At 58.1% G+C, this 21,531-nt stretch overlaps 2 protein-coding genes across 3 annotated transcripts in view; one reads left to right on the top strand and one right to left on the bottom strand.

The window, feature by feature from the left end:
• The window catches only part of PAK6 (p21 (RAC1) activated kinase 6), a 38,447-nt gene extending 24,716 nt beyond the window's left edge, over window positions 1–13,731 (top strand). Inside the window, exons 2-10 of one of the 2 annotated variants that reach the window (XM_054531107.1) lie at window positions 87–207; window positions 1,068–1,276; window positions 2,113–2,766; window positions 8,501–8,998; window positions 9,143–9,276; window positions 9,621–9,747; window positions 9,826–9,951; window positions 10,417–10,551; window positions 12,173–13,731. In XM_054531107.1, the coding sequence (XP_054387082.1) occupies window positions 195–207; window positions 1,068–1,276; window positions 2,113–2,766; window positions 8,501–8,998; window positions 9,143–9,276; window positions 9,621–9,747; window positions 9,826–9,951; window positions 10,417–10,551; window positions 12,173–12,340 (2,064 nt within the window). In that variant the 5' untranslated portion in view covers window positions 87–194 and the 3' untranslated portion in view covers window positions 12,341–13,731. 2 annotated transcript variants of the gene reach the window in all.
• Window positions 13,732–14,608: 877 nt separating this feature from the next.
• ANKRD63 (ankyrin repeat domain 63) lies at window positions 14,609–19,379 on the bottom strand. Its single transcript, XM_002825292.4, has one exon. The coding sequence runs from the start codon at window positions 18,844–18,846 to the stop codon at window positions 17,698–17,700; it is 1,149 nt and encodes a 382-aa protein (XP_002825338.1). The 5' UTR covers window positions 18,847–19,379; the 3' UTR covers window positions 14,609–17,697.
• Window positions 19,380–21,531: the final 2,152 nt, after the last annotated feature.

Raw genomic sequence — 21,531 nt, forward strand, 5'->3', positions numbered from 1 at the left:
CAAGCGATTCTCCTCCCTCAACCCCACGGGTATCCGGGACTACAGGCACGTGCCACCAGGCCCGGCTAATTTCTTTGTATTTTTAGTCAAGACAGGTTTTCACCATGTTGGCCAAGCTGGTCTCAAACTCCTAACCTCAGGTGATCCACCCGCCTCGGCCTCCCAGAGTGCTAGGATTACAGGCATGAACCACCATGCCCGGCCCAGGTGACGTTTTACATAGAGCTCCAACACCAGAGAGAAGAGTGTCAAAGGGAGGTGGTGCTCTCTGCCTTCTCTGGAGAGCTTTACCCCTAAGTTAGCTGCCCCTCACCCACCCCAGGCTATCCTCTTGGCTCAGGGCCTTTCTGGAATTGAGGTAAAGCGCGTGGTAACCATGAAGGCCCTTTGGGGGCTCCCTGATACATAATAGTCCCAGACTGGGTGGCATGTCTGTGGTCAGCTGGTTGGCTTTTTATTAATGTATCATATTAACAGGTTCAACCATCCTGGGACAAAGCTGAGTTGTAATAAAAAAAAAAGCCAACAAAAAAATAACTTTAATATACTGTTGGATTCAATTCGATAGTTTTAAGATTTTCATAATTATGTTCCTAAATGATATTGAGTCAAATTTTCCTTTTCTTGTACTCTCCTTATCTGGTTTTAAGAATCAAGGTCATACTCGTTTCACAAAACAAGCTTGCTAACTTTCCTCCCTCTTTCCCCATTTTTAAAATTCGTTGACAGACAGTGGAATGATACTTGTAATGGGCTTTGGATTTTATAAAAACACACCCCCACAGTCTGCCTGCTCCGCAGGGGACTTGGCACAGACAAGAAGACACCTCTTTTCCTTGTTTATAGTCTGCATTGGCTTATTTATGGCACGTTTGTTGTTTCTGGGACTGTCCTGCTGGGAGCCAGCCATTTCCCTGAGGAAACAGAGATGGAGGTGGAGGGAAGCCCTAGGCTTCTAGGGGAGCTGTGCTGGGGGAGGGGAGGGAGCCCTGAACCTGGTGCCCCAGCCCCTGCTGCAGCCATCCCTCTTTCCCGGGCAGGAGCTCAACCTGACTCTGCCCTTACAGGGACCATGTTCCGCAAGAAAAAGAAGAAACGCCCTGAGATCTCAGCGCCACAGAACTTCCAGCACCGTGTCCACACCTCCTTCGACCCCAAAGAAGGCAAGTTTGTGGGCCTCCCCCCACAATGGCAGAACATCCTGGACACACTGCGGCGCCCCAAGCCCGTGGTGGACCCTTCGCGAATCACACGGGTGCAGCTCCAGCCCATGAAGGTAAGGGGGCAGGCAGGGGTGAGGTTCAGCCTCTCCCAGTACTCAGACAACCATGCCTGGCTAAACCTCAGAAAGGCCCCTGGAGGAACCACCTACTTCACAGCTATCAGTTAACCAGCTGTTTTAACTCCCTGCATGTCAGCCTGCCATTCTCTCCCTGGGTAAGCCAGGGCGAAGGAGGTTAGGGAGACCCTCTCTGCAGGGTGGTGGGGTTGCCAGATTCAGCACATGAAAATGTAAGATGCTCTATTGCATTTGTATTTCAGATGACAACGAATAGTCTTTTAGGACATGTCCCATTCAATATTTGGACCTGCAGCCCCATAGGGACTGAGGACTCTCCCAGACCAGGAGAATTTTAGTTGTGAGGGTCAGGACTAGTAGACCCAAGAGCCTGGTAGAAGTTGGGGTCAGGGGCCCTATCAGGGTTTGGAGGCTGCGAAGCCAGTGTGTGTGGAGGAGCCCCCTGGCCTGATCTCTTTTCCTCAGAGGGCTGGGCACATCTCTCCCAGCCACCCGTGGAGCTAGAGAATGGAGCCCCGCCCCCTGAGCTCCAGCTCCCTGGCCCAGCCGACCACAACCCTGGGCATGCTGGATGCAGCCCCATGGCACTCGCCATCTGCTCTGCTGATGCTGGGCCTTCTCCCCGCATCCCTGCATCCAGCACAGGCGGGACCCACGGTGGGCCCTGATAAATTATGGAAAAATTAATGGGTGGATGACACAGCAGGGAAGGTCCTTAGGTGGTCCTCCCCAGGGAGGACCCTGACCTCCCGGTCGCCCCTCCCTGCCACAATCAGGCAGCTCCCACACACTCTTTTCTCTTCCCCCTACAGACAGTGGTGCGGGGCAGCACGATGCCCATGGATGGCTACATCTCGGGGCTGCTCAACGACATCCAGAAGTTGTCAGTCATCAGCTCCAACACCCTGCGTGGCCGCAGCCCCACCAGCCGGCGGCGGGCACAGTCCCTGGGGCTGCTGGGGGATGAGCACTGGGCCACCGACCCAGACATGTACCTCCAGAGCCCCCAGTCTGAGCGCACTGACCCCCATGGCCTCTACCTCAGCTGCAACGGGGGCACACCAGCAGGCCACAAGCAGATGCCGTGGCCCGAGCCACAGAGCCCACGGGTCCTGCCCAATGGGCTGGCTGCAAAGGCACAGTCCCTGGGCCCCGCCGAGTTTCAGGGTGCCTCGCAGCGCTGTCTGCAGCTGGGTGCCTGCCTGCAGAGCTCCCCACCAGGAGCCTCGCCCCCCACGGGCACCAATAGGCGTGGAATGAAGGCTGCCAAGCATGGCTCTGAGGAGGCCCGGCCACAGTCCTGCCTGGTGGGCTCAGCCACAGGCAGGCCAGGTGGGGAAGGCAGCCCTAGCCCTAAGACCCGGGAGAGCAGCCTGAAGCGCAGGCTATTCCGAAGCATGTTCCTGTCCACTGCTGCCACGGCGCCTCCAAGCAGCAGCAAGCCAGGCCCTCCACCACAGAGCAAGGTAAGTCAGGAGCCTGGCCTTCAGGTGTCCACTGGGGAGTGGGTGTAGGGACCCAGGCCTTGCCTAGCCTTCCCCTTGGAGGACTTGCAAAGAGGCTCCCTGGACTGCTTCCACCTAAGGCGGCAGAAATGTGCACCGTAACCTCTTCTCTAAGGAGAGTGGCTCGCCTCCTCCTTCCTTCCCTTCCTTTCTTTCTTTTCTCTGTGGCTGTTGTGTTGTTTCCCATTTCTGTCATTATTTGTTCCCGAGTGTGTGGCCATAGGAAAAGCTGGATTTGCCTAGTCCAGGGGCAGCAGGAGGCCGACTTGTGGCATATGTGACTGCTTCAGACGCACATTTTTCTTGTGAGAAAGGAAAGGGTGAAGGGAGCCCCCGTGGTGACATTTCTTGGCAGGCAGAGTGGAGCACCTTTTTGCTTCTTCCAGGCCCTCCAGCATCCTGTCAATAGTGACAGTAACCTCTTTTCCCGTTTGGCAGAGGAGGAGACTGACAGAGAGAGGGTGAGACACCCCCAGGCATGATGGAGAGTGAGTCAGAGAAGGAAGGTGGGGAGTGCTCTGGGGCTGCCTGTCCGGCCCGGGCCCTCTTGGCTTATGACTCTTGCGTATGAAGGCTTTACAAGCACAGCAGCCACTTGTTCTTTAGCTCCTTCCTGGGAGGGTCAAAGGCAGGCCTAAGAAACGGCTGCTGACAGTGGCATGGGTAATGGAGCCTCCCCTCCCTCCTGGGAGGGCTTTAAGACAAGCTTGGGTACTCCCCTGTCATCAGTGGGGTGAGTGTGGCCCAGCCTGCACAGGGTGTGGGTTTGGGGATGACCTGGACTACAACCTCTCTGGGTCACTGCCTGCCAGCTGAGGTACTCAGAGAAAGTTCTGGGTGGCCGCGCACGGTGGCTCACGCCTGTAATCCCAGCACTTTGGGAGGCCGAGGTGGATGGATCACGAGGTCAGGAGATTGAGACCATCCTGGCTAACACGGTGAAACCCCGTCTCTACTAAAAATACAAAAAAAATTAGCCGGGCGCGGTGGCGGGTGCCTGTAGTCCCAGCTACTCAGGAGGCTGAGGCAGGAGAATGGTGTAAACCCGGGAGGCGGAGTTTGCAGTGAGCTGAGATCGTGCCACTGCACTGCAGCCTGGGCAACAGACAGAGTGAGACTCCATCTCAAAAGAAAAAAAAAAAAAAGAGAAAGTTCTGGGCTTTGTGCACTCCAGTCCCCTACTAGGTTAAAGGACAGTGGGTTGGGATCCCCACGGGTTGTGGCTTCATGTATCTGTGAGAGGAACATGAGCATGTGTGAGCTGCAGGGTGTCTGGAAGGCTGTGCCCCTGGGGAGACTCAGCCAGAAAACCAATGTAAGATCAGGACAATGCACCCTGCTGGGAAGGTGAGAATCGGAGCCTGACCTCCCTCTGTCTCTCAGGAGTCCTGCTGGGAGGCCTCAGGGATTTGGAGAAAGGGATTGTCAACATTGGGCTGGGCACTCATTTGCATCTTTCTGGGCTCCTGCCAGCACCCCACAGCAGGGGGAGAGGCCTGTCCATCCCTGCACAATGTACTGAGTACTCACCATGGGCCACTGCTGCTGGGTATGATGGTATGTCCCCCATACTTGTGGGAGCAGGCGGTAGTTATCTTGAGCTCAGCAACACCATACTTCCAAATCCAGGGGAGTGGTTTCCTTCTGGGCAACTCAGACACATCTTTCAAGATTTCTACTCTGAAGCCAAGCCTCTCGATGGCAAGCTGAGACCCCCCGAGCTGCTCCGGGCCGGGGCTTCTCAGCGTCCTCACTGCAGACGCTCAGGTCAGTCCAACCTTTGTGGTGGGCTCTCCTTGCACTGTAGCAGCCTCCCTGGCCTCTACTCACTAGAAGCTGGTGGTACCCCCGGTTGGAATAACCAAAAATGCCTCCAGACATTGCCAAATGTCACTTGAGCACCCCCATTAAGAAACACTGCCTTAAGCAAATTCAATAACAGATGGGGAGCATCAGCCTTCCTCCTCCTCCTCCACCACCTACCCCAGGAGCTCCCAGATCAAGCCAGCAGCCCTTGGCACTGGGGCTGACTCTGGACACTCGCAGCAGCTTCCATAACAGCAGTTAGGCCACAGACGCCATGCACTGTGCCAGGCATGGCTGCAGGAGGGTCCGAGTATAGACTCCAGGGCTCCTGTACCTAGCCCCAGGCAGTAAGGCCTGGAGTCACTCTAGCTAAAGAGCACAGGAAGACAGGGCGTGGGGTCACAGAGGCCAAAGAGGCAAGACAGTTTGTCAGGAGCTTGCAGGGATTAGACATGTTCCACTTAGAGTCAGAAGGGCAAACACTGGTTAAGCACCTACTGTGTACTCCGATATATGTCAAGGATACATGGCACCAGCGGGATTGCAGCATGGGAGTCAGCAGCCACGGGCGTCCTGCGGGTTCCAGTGCCTACAGGACAACCAAACAACCCACAGGGTTACGAGGATTACATGAGATAGTACATTGAAAGCACTTGTCAAAGTGATAGGCCCTCAATAAATGGTTTTATTAGTAGTATTTGAGATGGCGTCTCCCTCTGTCGCCCAGGCTGGAGTGCAATGGCACAATCTTGGCTCACTGCAACCTCCACCTCCTGGGTTCAAGTGATCCTCCCACCTCAGCCTCCCAAGTAGCTGGGATTACAGGGGCGTTCCACCATACCCAGCTAATTTTTGTATTTTTAGAAGAGATGGGGTTTCACCATGTTGGCCAGACTGGTCTCGAACTCCTGACCTCAAGTGATCCACCTGCCTTGGCCTCCCAAAGTGCTGGGATTACAGGTGCCTGAGCCACCATGCCAGGCCGGCTTTATTATTTTTAAAAATATTATGCCATGGCCTCTCCCCTTTAGGATACTTAAGGTACAGCCCCCTAAGCCCACAGCTGGGGAGCCATGGCTCAGGGTGGGAAATGAGGCATTGCTGTAAATGTATGCATGACTCTTCTAGTAGCTTTCTTCCCAAGAGGTCTATCACATGAGTAACTTCAGTATTAATCCAGAGCCCGTAACAATTAATTAATTCCATTGTCGTGTCCCCCTTTCCCTTTCTTGTGTGGCCTCACAAGTTTCATCTGGTCCTTGCTCGTGATTACATTGATAAAAGCTCCCTCCCTGTGGAGACAGGCAGTGAAGCCAACGAAAGGATGCTAGGGACCAGACCTTGCCAGGCTGAAGACCAAGCCAGCTCCCCAGCCTCCCCAGCCTGTGTCCCAGACTCTGCTTGTGCTGGGCTCCTGGCTGGGCCATCCCTCCCCCAGCCTCCAGACGCAGGCTCCACCCTGAGCCCAGCCAGCACCTGCAGCAGCAGCAGCAGCACAGGGACCTGGCCCATGGAGACAGGGAAGAAACCCCTACCTCAGCCTGTCCACGTGGTACCCACACATCCTCAGAGAAGAGCTGGCCCATGCAGAAGCCCTGGAGGCCAGGAGGGGAATGATCTCATTTTACAGCCTTTCTTAGGAGCTTCAGGATGAGAGGTCATCAGAGCCACCTCAAGAGGAGCTTTAGGTGGTCCCCAAGCTTCTGCCCCGACCCACATGGACGGGTGCCTGGAGAGCATGTTTTCTGAGTTAAGTCCACACTGAGGCCAGCAGGCAGCCTCCTTAGAGCTCCGAGCCTTTCTACAGGTTGACTGTGTGATGCAGCGAGCCCTGCCCCACTTCCCTCCCTGTCCCTGCCTGGTGACGTTTCATGGACCCTCTGTTCCCAGGACCTGGCATCACAGCCTCAGTCATGGCCATGCTCCCTCCACCCCCTCACAGCCCTCCCAGAGGCTCCCTGAGGCCATAAGATCATACTGCCCACTCATGCAGAGCTTCTCAAAGTATGTTCCATGGGCCTCCTAGGACCCAGGGACCTTGTTCAAATGCAGAGTCTCTGCTCTAGGCTCCCACCGAATCAGGCTCTGAGGCGGGAAGTCTGCAGTTTATCTAGCTCCCCAGATCACCGCGCACGTCCCTGCATTGTAGTGGAGACTGGGGCTCAGAGAAGATGACTTGCCTAAGGCTCATCACAGGGCAGAGCAGACCAGGGCTGGGCCCCAGGTCCTGACAGCCCAGTCCAGGAGTCCCACTGCTCCACTACACAGTGGATGGTGACAGTGTCACAGTGTCACAGTGGATGGTGACAGTCAGGTGCTGGCGAGGACATGGGAGAATGTTTACTGTCCAAATGCACTCATCAGGGATGGGGTGAGTCCAGGCAGTCCTGGGAGGATTTCTAGCTTCTTTCTTGTGAAGGTCGAGCACACACTCGGGTGGGCAGGCTGGTGTGGGGGTGGCAGAAGTCTGCCCCAGTGTGGCTGTCGGCCAGCAGGAGTGCCTATTCCACCCTAAGCAGGCCAGGGACTTGGCTAGAGAGTGGAAGCCCTGAAGCTGCGGGGGGTAGGGGAAAGAAGGGAGTGGGGGTTGCTAAAGACACTGAAAAGACTCTGGTGGGGCCGAAGGCCCAGATTTGGGGTTTGGGGTCCCTGAGCAAGCATCCCAGCCCAAACTTACTGCTTGAGATTTCCTGTAAGTTGTTTCAGCTATGGGATCAGGACCAGGACCCACTAGGCACCTAAGACAATGGCTTACATGATGGGTTTGGAGAAGTTCCTAGAAGGCTTTTTCTGCAGTTCCTGAAGCATCCCTCTCCAGGTGCCCTTTAAAAACACGTAATCCCCGGGAGGGGTCATGGTGCATATCACCGCTCCTTGGGGAGAACCCAAAGATGGGCGGGCACCTTTCCTGTCAGAAAGAGCAGGAGGGCTTGGGCTCGGAAAAGCAAGAAGCCTCGCAGGCTTCCAGGGCTGGGCCTGAGCAGGGCTCACCGGGGGCCCAGGCTGCCCCTCAGCTCCACCTTCCCTCCCTCCCTCCCCGCCAGAGCCAATGAGGATAGGCCCCCTACCTTCTCCTCCCTCCCGGGGGCTCCTTAGCCAGGAGTTTCATGCCAGGGAGGAAGTGGAAGGACTCCTTTAGGGGGTCCTTAAGACATCTCCCCATCGCTGGCCTCAAGGCTTGGGTTTGGCTGGACCTACCCTCCTAACTCCAGATCTCTCTGGCACCAGATTCCCAGCCCAGGGGAGACACCTGAGAACCCCTCAGATGGTGACATACCTCTGTGGTCCTCTGTCAGGGACATAACCTCCCAGCACAGATTCGCAAACTCCCTGCTGCAGGCACAAGCAGGGCTATCGGGCCCCAGGTGTGGCTCCCCTGCCTTGGTTCAGGGAGTGGAGACACAGTTGCCCACTGCTCCCCACCCCACTGCCAGGCCTCTTCTGCCCCCATGGGTCCTGGGGTGGGGGAGCCTTGGGAGTGAAGAATGCCTCTGACCCAGATTCTTCAAGCAGCCTCTGAGCTCAGAGGAAGAATCTGCCTTATGGCAGCCTCCCTGGGGTCTGGCTGCCAATCGCCCAGGAAGAAATACCCAGCGCAGGACCCGGCGGGGAGTTGGCCTTCTCTGTCTTCCCAGGTGCAGCAGAGCAAGTGTAAGGAGCTGTCTTGGGCCTGCCCAGCTTGGCGCCCTGCGGGGGCTGCTGGCACAGGACTGTGGCTGGGCTTCAGCTCTGTCTGAAAATCTTTGCTCAGAGCACCTCCCTAGTTTGATCTGATACCCCGCCTGACCCTGCCAGAGTCCAGAGGTCACGGCGGCCAGCCCCTGCCTCCGGGAAGGTTATTCCAAATGCTCCCACAGCCCTGCCCCTTCCTTTTGCTTTGTCCCTGCAGCCCAACTCCTCTTTCCGACCGCCGCAGAAAGACAACCCCCCAAGCCTGGTGGCCAAGGCCCAGTCCTTGCCCTCGGACCAGCCGGTGGGGACCTTCAGCCCTCTGACCACTTCAGATACCAGCAGCCCCCAGAAGTCCCTCCGCACAGCCCCGGCCACAGGCCAGCTTCCAGGCCGGTCTTCCCCAGCGGGTTCCCCCCGCACCTGGCACGCCCAGATCAGCACCAGCAACCTGTACCTGCCCCAGGACCCCACGGTTGCCAAGGGCGCCCTGGCTGGTGAGGACACAGGTGTTGTGACACATGAGCAATTCAAGGCTGCGCTCAGGATGGTGGTGGACCAGGGTGACCCCCGGCTGCTGCTGGACAGCTACGTGAAGATTGGCGAGGGCTCCACCGGCATCGTCTGCTTGGCCCGAGAGAAGCACTCGGGCCGCCAGGTGGCCGTCAAGATGATGGACCTCAGGAAGCAGCAGCGCAGGGAGCTGCTCTTCAACGAGGTGGGAGGACAGGGTGGGACACAGACGGGGGCGTCGGGGATGGGCAATGAGCAGCCAGCCAGGCTGGACATCTGTGAGCAGGGGCAGTGGGTGGCCATGCGTCTGGGCACTGTGCCTGGCACTCAGGCCCCCGCCTGCCCCCAGGTGGTGATCATGCGGGACTACCAGCACTTCAACGTGGTGGAGATGTACAAGAGCTACCTGGTGGGTGAGGAGCTGTGGGTGCTCATGGAGTTCCTGCAGGGAGGAGCCCTCACAGACATCGTCTCCCAAGTCAGGTGGGCAGCTGGGAGGGCTGGGCCCTGAGTGCAGGCTGCCCTCACCATGGCCCTGCCAGGGCAATGTGGTCTTCTGCCTGTGGCCCAGAAGACTTGGGATGCCTGGGCTCCCCTGCCTGCTGGGGTAACTGAGACCCAGGGTTCTTGGGAGTCGAGAAGAGAAGGATGGCTTCTAGCCAAGGCTCAGGCCCCAGTTTTCACCAGGGCTATGGCCTGACTGCGCTGCCAAACATTGCCTGGGAGCCGTGGGGCCTAGCACCAGGGACTCCTACTCTGCTCAGCCACCCCACGACCTGCCAGAGCTAACGTTCTCTTCCATCGGCTGGCCCCACCTTCCTGTCCAGGCTGAATGAGGAGCAGATCGCCACTGTGTGTGAGGCTGTGCTGCAGGCTCTGGCCTACCTGCATGCTCAGGGTGTCATCCACCGGGACATCAAGAGTGACTCCATCCTGCTGACCCTCGATGGCAGGGTAGGTCCCATCCTGTCCCTGGCACAGCCACGCTCCCACTTCCTCCTGGTCCACCACTCACTCCCCTTTCAACCGCAGGTGAAGCTCTCAGACTTCGGATTCTGTGCTCAGATCAGCAAAGACGTCCCTAAGAGGAAGTCCCTGGTGGGAACCCCCTACTGGATGGCTCCTGAAGTGATCTCCAGGTCTTTGTATGCCACCGAGGTAACCGTTCCCTCCACCCCCCAGACGTCCCAAAAGCAATTTGGCAACTGGCAGCTCTTCTGCTGTGGCCCCTTCAGTGATCTTACCAAAAGCAGCCCTGGTTTTCAGAGTCCCACCTAGTCAACACCCTTCCCCCTTTTGATGGGGCTGCTCTCACCCAATGACTTTGCTGCCAGGAACGAGTCCTGCAAGTGCTTTCCTCAGCTCAAGGGCAGAATGGGGTATGTCCGGGCCTCCCATGGATGATGGCCTTTCTCTGAGTGACTGACAGCTGTGTCCCTATAGGCAGTGGTCACTCATGCAGGCAGTAACTGGCCACAGGGCAGGTGACCAGGGGAGGAAGGAGACAGACCCACCAAGGAGAGCTGGGGCCAGCTGTCCCCCCTCCACCGCTGCCGCCACCAGAACGCGGCTACTAAGGGGCCAGGGTCTGGCCATGGGGTCAGGGACGTTTTCCTCCTGCAGGTGGATATCTGGTCTCTGGGCATCATGGTGATTGAGATGGTGGATGGGGAGCCACCGTACTTCAGTGACTCCCCAGTGCAAGCCATGAAGAGGCTCCGGGACAGCCCCCCACCCAAGCTGAAAAACTCTCACAAGGTCAGTTGGCACACAAGGGTGCGACTTCGCAGACCCCATTCCTCCTGAGGCAAGGGGACCAGAACTTGGGCTCCCAGCATCTCCCTTCCACTGAAGCCACTTGGTCTGGGCTCCTGGAAAAGGCTCCTCTTTCTCCACACAAAACCTGCACCTGGGTGTGGAGCCGCATCTACACACAAGTTCGCATGTGCGCTCCAACAAGTCGCCTCCCACGGCTGTGGCAGGAGGGTTGCTGCTTGGCAGGCACGGGTCGGAAGCCCAGTGGGGCCCGTGAGCAGGGAAAGCCAGGACACCAGCAATCCCTGCTGTCCAGGGAGGGATCCGGAGAAGCTTCACTGAGCACAAACCCTTCTAACCCGTGTCGGGAGATCCATACCATGATTCGATGTCCCTGTCTATCACGGCGAGTCGGCTCATGCTCCATCGTTGCACACCCCGACACAGCTAAGCCACAGCGTTCCCCTTAAAGCCAGTATAAGTGCATGGAAGTGTATACATGTAACCCTTTTTGCCAAATCCGCCCCAACCCCGCAGGCCTTGCTGTGGACGCCCCCTGCTGACAGGTCAGCACCGGACTGCTAAGTGGCACCGCCATCTGGTGGCCAAAGCAAGAAATGCCTCAGAGGGCTGAAGCCTCGCCTCTAAAATAGCCAAAAAAAAAAAGAGTTCTGTTGGCCCCAGCACAAAGCTGGATGGCAGGACCAACAGGAAACATCTTCCAAGACAACTGGTCCTTGGAGCCCGCACCGCTAACCCCAAAATTAGCATATAAAGATCTCCAGTTGGCTAATTCCTCAGAGGATGTAGCCTTTTGCCCAAGACTCAGCCTCATCCCAGGATACTGGCTCAAAATGAACCAAGATAAGCCCTTGCCTTAGACTCTAAGGCCTAGAGCAACAAAGAAATCTTCCTTTTCAGGTCTCACTTTATTTTCTGTTTTTCAGAGCACATCCTCATCCTTGACCTGTTTGTTTCTGTTGTTTTTTGTTTTTTTTTTTTTGAGATGGAGTCTCTCTCTGTTGCTCAGGCTGGAATGCAGTGGTGCGATCTCAGCTCACTGCAACTCCGCCTCCTGGGTTCAAGCAATTCTCCTGCCTCAGCCTCCTGAGTAGCTGGGATTACAGGCACGTGCCACCATGCCCAGCTAATTTTTGTATTTTTAGTAGAGATGGGGTTTTGCCATGTTGGTCAGGCTGGTCTACGAACTCCTGACCTCGTAATCTGCCCAACTTGGACTCCCAAAGTGCTGGGATTACAGGCGTGAGCCACCGTGCCCGGCGACCTGTTTTTAAAATCTCGAAAGCCCCATGTGGCAGACAGGGCAAGCATACTTTATCACTAGTCCATTTTACAGATGAGAAAACTGAGGCCTAGAGAAAACTGTGACTTGCCTGAGATCAGGGATAGAGCCAGGCCTGGATCACTGATGCCAATTATCTGCCCCTTCCACAGAGCTATAGCATCTGAATGCTGAGAGCCTTGGGGGGTGGGGAGGGACAAGGGGACAGGAAGTTAAAAAACCAGGGAATTCAAGACTTTCAAACAATGATAAGGCCAGGCAATCAGGTCACCCCAAAGTGAATGCAAATTGTGGCTTCATCTCACTGCCCTGTCTGTATAGGTCTCCCCAGTGCTGCGAGACTTCCTGGAGCGGATGCTGGTGCGGGACCCCCAAGAGAGAGCCACAGCCCAGGAGCTCCTAGATCACCCCTTCCTGCTGCAGACAGGGCTACCTGAGTGCCTGGTGCCCCTGATCCAGCTCTACCGAAAGCAGACCTCCACCTGCTGAGCCCACCCCGAGTATGCCTGCCACCTATGCCCACAAGCAGGGCACACTGGGCAGCCAGCCTGCCGGCAGGACTTGCCTGCCTCCTCCTCTCAGTATTCTCTCCAAAGATTGAAATGTGAAGCCCCAGCCCCACCCTCTGCCCTTCAGCCTACTGGGCCAGGCCGGACCTGCCCCCTCAGTGTCTCTCCTTCCCGAGTCCCCAGATGGAGACCCCTTCTACAGGATGACCCCTTGATATTTGCACAGGGATATTTCTAAGAAACGCAGAGACCAGCGTTCCTGGCCTCTGCAGCCAACACAGCAGAAAAGGCTGCTGCAGTTTTTTAAAGGTAGTTGTCCACTAACGTCCTAGGCCACTGCAGAGGGCAGACTGCTGGTCTCCACAGATACTTGCTGTTCTCAGCTCCAGCTTCAAACCTCGGGGGTCTCGAGAGGGCCACGGCGTGGTTTTTATGACCGGAATCCCGCCTCCTCCCTCATGTCTGATGTCCTGAAGGTGCAGTCCCACCTGTATGGCCCCTCCCCTCCCAGAACTGTGAATGGCCTGCTCCAGGCCATGGCTGGGTGCAGGGAGTGAGGGGACAATTTCTGAGTGAAAGAGGAAGAATGGGGTCGGTGGTGAAGGTGCTCTCACTTTACAGAATGGAGAGAACATCGTGTGTGTGTGTGTGTGTGTGTGTGTGTGTGTGTAAGGGGAGGAAAGCCACCTTGACAGCCCAGGTCCCTCCAGGTCACCCACAGCCAGCTTCAGGAAGGCTGCCCCATCCTCTCTCCCACTAAGTTCTGGCCTGAAGGGACCTGCTTTCTTGGCCTGGCTTCCATCTCTCCGCTCCTGTGTCTGCCTGGCCAGTGGAGTGGTCCATGCTAAGTCTAACACATCCTGGGGGCGCAGGAGGCTTCTGAGCTTCTCCTGTACTGTGCAGCGTGAGGGCCAGAGACAGGAATGTAAGGAATGGCAACTGTGTTACCTTTCAAGTTTATCTCAATAACCAGGTCATCAGGGACCCATTGTTCTCTTCAGAACCCTATCTGGGAGAGAAGGCGAACCACCTCCGGGTTTCCATCATGTCAAGGTCACAGGCACCCATATGTGCAAACCATCTGCCCCGGCTGCCTCCACAGACAGCTGTCTCCTTGTCTTCCTCGGCCCTGCCCCACTTCAGGGCTGCTGTGAGATGGAATTCCAGGAAAGAACTTCAGGTGTCTGGACCCTTTCTATCTAGATAATATTTTTAGATTCTTCTGCTCCCTAGTGACCTAACTGGGGGCAAAGAAATTGCAAGGACTTTTTTTTAAGGGTCAGAGTTTTCGAAACAAAAGCATCTTCCCTAGAAATTTTTGTGAATTGTTTGCACTTGTGCCTGTTTTAAATTAAATTGAGTGTTCAAAGCCATTGGGCTTCCTGTGTCTCTGGGAGCGGAGACTGGCCCCCTTGGAGGTGGGGGTCTCCTGTGGTGGGTGAATCTGAGGGTGGGTGTAGCCTCCCCTCCTCCCCACGTGAGCTCTCCAGCAGCCACGCCACAGAACACCCAACTTCCCTGGGTGGCCTGTGGACCCGAAAGGAGGGCAGAGAGGAAGGGAAATAGGAAGTGAAAGGCCCTTGGGAATGAAGGTGATGAAAAATAGATGGGGCTACTTCCCCAGGGGAGAAGAGCCCACAAGGAAAGCCAGGGCCCTGTGCTGTGTTTGCTGGGGGTGGCCACAGTGGCTGACGACCACCCTACGTGTCAGCTTCTCCCGTCCTCTGTGCGCTCCTCACCCCCACCCCGGACCTCCAGCTGTCCATAGGAAGTGGTCTGAAACTGCTTCCAGTGGGAGAGCAGTCCCTGCCTCACTCCTCAGGACTCAGGGAGATGGTGTGGAGTTCAGAAAGAACGGAGCAGAGCCTGGGCTCTCGTCCTGGGGGTGGGGAGGTGGATGAAATTATCTTGCGACTTCCAGCTCCCACACGGATTCCCGCACTTCCTTCCTGAGATCTCCCACTGCCGAGGGTTCAGGAGCAAGCCAGGAGCAAGGAACCATGCAGCCTTTCTTTCACTCCCCAGTGCATTCACACCCTGACAGGTGTCCTGGTGCTGCAGCTGGCCTGGCCTGTCCCCCCAGCTCAGCAGAAGCAGCACCTGTGACTTACCTTCAGGAGCCAGCACAGTGGGACAGGCAGGGCGGAGGCTCACTAAGGCAGGGGCCTCCACAGGAGGCAAGGGCTCTGTCCATCTCTCCAAAGGGAGCCGAGGGTCAGGAGTGATTGATAAGGCAAAGAGAGGCCAGTTCTCGCAACGGAATAATACTGGATTTATTAACTATTCTTTGAGTTCTAACAGTCTTTCCACCACACAATATCACTCTGAAAGGGTGTGCGTATGTCCCACAGCTCACACACAGACTGCTTCTGATCTTAGGGTACCGAGCGCCAGCATCCTGGGTGACTCTTCACAATGACAAAAGCAACAAGAATTGGAAAAGCAAAATATTTAGAAAAGTCTCTTCTGAAGGTAGAGATTGCTAGAGAGGACCCAGCCTCAACACCCTGGGGTTGACAAAGGGAGTTCAGGGGAGAAAAATGTGGTAAAACATGGAAGTTCTGCACGGAGCCGGGCCTGGGAAGGCGTCTGTATGTATGGACAGCAAGGCAGTCAGACACACGATGCAGTTCAGACAGGAAAGAGCCGCTGCAGTTGTTTAGAAACATCGCTTTCTACCACCAAGCTCTTGGCAGCTCCACAGAGAAGAGCCCTCATGGTTGTTTATCCAGTCAAGAGGGCCCAGGGTGACATTCAACCAGAAAGTCGCATATCAGAGATACTGGAAAGATTACAGCACCTCTGATACAATGTGCAACCCAGACTTCATGCTGTTAAGCCAAAATACTTGCATTCCTACACCACTAAAAACGTCATTAAAATTCAACACACTTGAAAAGGGAGTACACGAGCAAGCAAGGGTCAGAAAGCAGCAGTTTGCACTTGAGGTGTCCAGTGGTCCCCACCCTACCCCAGACCCTCTCCCTCAGGCTTTTCAGGCACTTGGTATTGTGCACCCACCACCCAGACAGGGGGACTGAGGAGAGGCAGATGTTTTGGGAGAAGAGGGGAAGGAGAGGGCAGAATACCTCAGAAACCAAAGCAAATATCAGAAGAAAACTGCATAATCGGCAGGTCCCAAGGGAAGGGTTGGCAGCTCCAGCTTTTCGGAAGAGAGCACTAGCTCTCAGGACACGCAGCCTGAACTTGGAAGATTCAACATGGGGTCCTTAGTGAAGGGTCTGGGCTCCTGCTACTCTCAATGCGAGTTTTTTGTTCATTGTCCCTCACTTCACTGCTGTGAAGTGACTTCAAGTATCCGGATTTAATATTCTACAAGAGGAAGAGGATTCCACGATAAATGCACATGGAGGAAGAAGTACACAGGGGTGATCCCAAAGAAAACCAAGTGTCTGAGGTCCGAGTCGGGGCGCAGCGGCGAGGGCCCAGCGCTGCCACCAGGGGGCACCAGAGATCACGTCCAGTGCGCCGGCCTGCGTGGCCTAGCGGATCGGGGCAGTGGGGGGCAAGGACTGGATAGGTGTCCTGACACCTGCACGAGGCCCACTCCTGGCCGCCCACCCCTCACCGCCAGGCCCAGCAGTATCTCGGCACAGTCATTCTCGCTCTGGGCAGTTCCCTGGGAGTTGCTGGCGAGAAACCTCCCGTACTGCAAAGGCAAACAGATCGACGTCTTGCAAAGACCTTACTGCAGGCAGGTGAAAGGCTTCAAGTTCCACCCTCAGGGTTCACAAAAGAGCCCCACCTGCCGCCTCCCCGCGGGCCAGGCGCACTGACACAGTGCTAGCGCTTCCGCAGGGTCCTAGCGCACGCGTCCCGCCGGACCCCCGCCCCCAACCCCGCCGCCTCGCTAGGCCAGCACAGGGCAGGAGGGTGGGGGCGAGGAGGCAGGGGACAAAGGACAATGTCAGGAAAGGGCCTCTGACCACCTCTCTGCGGTTGCCTCTGACTCACTCATCTACCCGGTAATAAAACTGGGCCGGGCCTGCGTCCCACGCGGTAGGACCAAGGCAGGAGTCCCAGGTCTCGACCTCTAGCATCCATCGTCCGCCCTGCCCTCCATTAACTGCCCAGCGAGAAGCAGGAGCCGTTTAACAGGCTTCTTCCAGCTCTCGCCCCAGTTTGATATAATTTAAACCTGGACCTGCGGTTCGTGTGGGCTCCCGACTCCCGCGCGCCGCCGTTTCACGTCGCAAACACTTCAGTCAATTATCCCCCTCGCGGAGCTTCTATTTAAAGAGATATTGTCAAGCTCTTAAGCCTCGGAATCAGACCCGCTGCTTTCTGCCTCATATACAAAGGCTTAAAACACGAGTTCTTTGAGGATTGGAAGAAATACAATTAAGCACAGCCTTCGCAACCGTTCCACCCCGCGGGAGCACCCACGTGCGGGACGGGGGAGCTGGGAGGCGTGGAGGCGGGGAAGCGCTCAGTCCTTTCCATTTCAGGCCTCTGTGAGCCAGCGGAAATAGGGCTTGGGCCTCCAGGGGTGAGGTGTTGAACCTCGATGATGGAATTCAAATACATCTGAGCTGAAGAGCGGGCTGGCTCAGGAGCCCGGAGTTGGCCTGGGTAGGGGTTGTGTGGAGCAGTGACCCCACATTATCAATGAAGCTGAATCCTGGGGCAGAGAGAGAGGGAGCTGGAGTTACCCAGGAGCTGATTCAAGGGACAACTGGTGTTCAACACTAGGGACTCTCCCACTCCCAAAATATGCTTTCATTGTCTTGAGACAGGAGTTTCTACCCTGGAAAAACATAACAGCCAGACCCCTTCCTCCTCAGCCCTCCAGTCCTGAAAGGCTCTAGGGCCCCCTCGGTCCTTTCTTTCTCCCACACTTCGAGGGAAAGGAGACTTTGGTACTTTGTGGGATTATTGTCAGCATCAGTAGGCAGAAAGTGGGGAGGCTGGGTCCTTATTCTCCAAGGTGTACCCTTCTATTTGCCTGGCTGCCCAGTTGTTGGGAAACCCAGCGAGGGGAGGGGAGGGGGGCCGGACAGGAGCGACAGGTGGCTAGACCGACCCAGGACTGAGCCTGAGGGCTGGGGAGGGGGAACCCACCTTCCTGTCTCTAGCCTACGGAACCAGTCAATCGACACCTCTAGACCTAGGCAGGGAATACCGAGGAGCACAAAAAAGATGGAGGTCCCTTATTTCTGGTGGAGGGCTGGTGGAGGTCTCGCCTTGGCAGGGAGGCAGGTTCCAAAATGGACTGCGGGGGGCGGCTGCCGAAAAGGTGAGGGACCTAGAAGGGAGAAATACCAGTGGAGTAGAAACGGGAGGGTGGGGGAAGCAGGCCTCGGGCCTCGGCGCCGTTTACCGCTGAGCACGCAGCACCACAGCCTCGGTGCCCGCCTGCCAAGGGTTCGGCCCAGGCACCGAGACAGGCAGAGCGTTGGCCTCTAACTCCGGGCCACTCTCGGGCCCTGGCGCCTCCCCGACCAGGCTGGGGATATCTGGGGCTGTGGAGCGTCGGCGCAAACCCAGGCGGCCAGAGCCGGGGCCGCCCTCCGGGTGGGGACTGAGGCCAATGGGGGCTTGCACTAAGGTTGGGGGCGCTCCCTCCAGCACCTCCTGCGAGCGCCACCGCCCAGTCCCCGAAGACTGGGGCGAGTTTGGTAGGGCCATCAGGGCCCCAGCCCGCAGGCGGGCCGCCTCCTCCTCGGTTACCGCACCCAGAGCCAAGCTCATGCTCCGACCCAGCTCGGGCCGTTCGCTGCCCTGCGCCCGGTGCCGGCCCGAATTCTTGCCCACTGAGCCAGCCTCGCCGCCGTGGCCGTGGCCGCCCGCCGCTCGCGCAAAGCGCGCCAAGAGAGGCCGCGGGAGGCGGCGGGGGCTGGGTCGTCGACGCTCGGGGCTGGCCGCGGGGGCCGGGTGGCCAGGGGGACTATCGGAGTTGGAGCCCCGGGCCGCAGCAGCGGCGGCGGCGCGGCCCCAGGGCCCGGTGAGGGCCTGCACACAGGTCCCGTGGCCGCGGGCGGCAGCCAGTTGCAGCGCGGTGAGCCCCGCACGGTTGGTGCGGTCGAGGCGCAGGCCTAGGCGGCGGAAGGACCGCACCAGGAACTCGAGCACCGCCCCATGGCCGCAGGCCGCCGCCCACATCACCGGGCTGTTGCCCGCAGAGTCGGCCGCCTCGGGGTCACCGCTGAACTGCACCAGCAGCTGCACGGCGTCCAGGTGGCCTCGCTCGCACGCCAGGCTGAGTGCGGTGCGGCCGCGCTCGTCCCGCAGGTTCACGGCAGCACCCTGCTCGAGCAGCAGCCGCACGAAGCGCGCGCGCAGCGCGGGGTCCGGCAGCCCCACGGCCACCATGAGCGGCGTACGGCCCTGCTCCGCGCGGCAGTCGATGATGCTGCGGTCCAGCGCATCCAACACAAAGCGGGCCAAGTGCACTTTGCCCGCCTGCATGGCCTCCAGGAAGGTGCGCGTCCCCGCTCGGGGGCACAGGTCCTTGGGTTTGAGCATGGCCCCGGCCGCCGCGCCCGGGCAGCCTGGCAGTTCCGCACGGGGGCGCCCCTGTTCTCGCGCCCCGCGGGGCTGCGGCCTCCGCCCGCGCTCTGATACCTCTCCCTCCGCGCGTGGGCGGCTGCAGCCGACGGTCCCGAGGTTCCTATTCCGGTGTCCCGGAGGCTCCGACTGCCCCGCCGCTCCTGGGCCGCACGCCTGGCGTCTCGCCGCTCCTTCCCCGGGCCTCCCGCCTGAAGGTGTTGAATGCTTGCTACTCCGGGCTCCGCTCCTGGCCCTCCACCAGACGTCGGGAGCAGAGGCTCGACCCTCTCCCGAGTCTCCCGCCGCTTTCCGCGTGTCCGGCGCCCCTCAGTCCTCGTGGTTTGGAGCCGCCGTGCCACTCACCCGCACCCAGGGCAGCCCCCGCTCCCCCGCAGCGACGGTGGCGCCCGCCGTGCACGCCTGCCTCCAGCCCTGGCGGGGCGCGCCGCTCCTCAAGCTGCTGGCGCCGTTCCTCCGCCTCCTCCCCTCTCGCGGGGGCCGGGCCACGCCAGGGCGCTTGCTCCTTACTTGGGGGGCTCAGCGACGAGCTGCCGCCCGCCTAGATACCTGACTTTATAGCCTTGGGGGTCTCCATGGCAATGGCTGTCCTGGAAGCGGACTGCGCCGTCAGGGCAGAGACGGACGGGGCGGGGGAGACCGCTCCTGACCCCCACCCCTTCGTGGGCCACGAAGTCGGGGAGCGGTTCCTCCTCCGCGCTCCCCTGGGAATGCGGCGGCGGTTGCGGGGAGGGGGCGGGGGCTGCTCGCCGGGGGCCACATGCATCCAACCGGGCCAATCCCAAAGTCGCAGTCTTCTCTCCCCGCCCTCCGCCCCCACCCGAGTCGGTGCCCTCGGCTCCTTAGAAACTGGCGGGACCTCGGGCTCGTCGGGGAAGACTGAAAGCTGCCCCCAGCGGTCCAGGGTGAAAGGAAGTGGGACCCCATGAGCGCAGAACTGGACCACGCGTGAGCTAGCGGTGGCAGCGAAAGGCGGATGCGGAGTAATTTGGGGGAGGGGTTGCGGGTTGGGGGCGCTCAGCCTGGCTGGGAACTGCCACTCGAAGTGCAGAGAATCACGCACTCACACACAATTGTTCCTCCTGCACACGCTCCCTGGGAACGAGGGGTGGGGGCCGAGTGCGCTCTCCAATTTCAGACGTCTCCAACCCCGACAACGAGCCCGCGTGCCAGCTCCCGGTGGCTGCCTAGCGGGCAGAGTGTAGACGCCCAGACCAGGAAGGGGCTCCTTAGGACCCGGGAGTGCCGCGGGCATGTTAGGATTTCCCTGGCGCCGCCGCCCTGGAAAGAGCTAGGGACCCACGCGAGGCTCCCTGCCCCTCGCTTCTCCCTGGAGCACAAAACAACCCCCAGGCCACAGGGTTCTGGCTCTGACCACTGGCTGACCCCTAAAGAGAGGGGGCGAGCACACGTTCCATTTTCCGTAAGATGCTTGAAGAAACCACTGCATCTCCTCTCCCTCCCGCCAGCAGGTCCCCCTCGGTCCTGGAGGAGGGGGGATGATACACAGGCCTGGGCGGAGCGGAGTTAGGGCGCCTCAGTGCCTGGGTGTGGGTGGTGGGGAGGGAGTGAGTAGGGTTGGAATGGATATTTGTAAAGTAAGGAGTAAAGCAGGTATCAGCTGCAGCATTTACTGACTTTTCATGAGCCGCACATTTTGTTGCCGGCAGCGGGTAAGAGAGAGACAGAAGCTCGGTTCTGGGTGTGAGACGTTCCCCCTCTTAAGAAGACAACACTGGGACTTAAAAAATGGACGTTGTCACCTGAGGGCTGAATACATCTGCTAAATACGTACCAACACAGTCCTTGGATGAAAAGATGGAGTTGTGGGGAGGAGAGGGCTCTCGGGCCTTTTAAAGATAGGACTTCAAGGATGTGCGGGATCTGGCTGCAAAAGAAAAAAGGAAGGAATCCCAGGCCGGGTGCAGTGGCTCATGCCTGTAATCCCAGCACTTTGGGAGGCCGAGGCGGGCGGATCACGAGATCAAGGGATCGAGACCATCCTGGCCAACATGGTGAAACCCCGTCTCTACTAAAAATACAAAAATTAGCTGGGCGTGGTGGCACGCGCCTGTAGTCCCAGCTACTTGGGAGGCTGAGGCAGGAGAATTGCTTGAACCTGGGAGGCGGAGGTTGCAGTGAGCCGAGATCACGCCACTGCACTCCAGCCTGGAGACAGAGTGAGACTCCATCTCAAACAAAAGGAATTCCAGACGGGTTCTGGAGGCAAAGGCTTGGAAGCGGGATAAACCTTCAGGGGACACTATTGAGGGCTGCTTTAAGGGGTCCCTTCCTATCAGAGACAGGAAATAAGGGAAGAATGATGGTGTTCTCAGCCTGAGCAGATGCTTTGCAGTAGGAGATGCCTGGGGAAAGGTACTGGGCATAGATAGGCGTGGCAAAGTGGGCTCATGGTCCTGCACCCTGAACCCCTTGCCTCTCTCCAGCTCCCAGGCTCCAGGGATGTCCGCCTTGAATTTGGCGCCCAGGCCATGGAGCAGAGGCTCCCGCTCCCCTCTGTCACGTGAGGAGCATGTGATGTGTACCTGCATCCACTATGAAGCCCCCCTTTTCTCTTTTTGCATTTGTTAAGCCTTTGGTCAGGAATCTGCCAATTTTCTTTCCTGGTGTCATGGAAAGGCC

Source organism: Pongo abelii, chromosome 16 (genome assembly GCF_028885655.2).
Source record: "Pongo abelii isolate AG06213 chromosome 16, NHGRI_mPonAbe1-v2.0_pri, whole genome shotgun sequence".
Lineage (NCBI taxonomy): Eukaryota > Metazoa > Chordata > Mammalia > Primates > Hominidae > Pongo > Pongo abelii.

Coding starts and splice junctions, on each gene's coding strand:
- ANKRD63 (XM_002825292.4), bottom strand. CDS start 18,846: ATGCTCAAACCCAAGGACCTGTGCCCCCGAGCGGGGACGCGCACCTTC.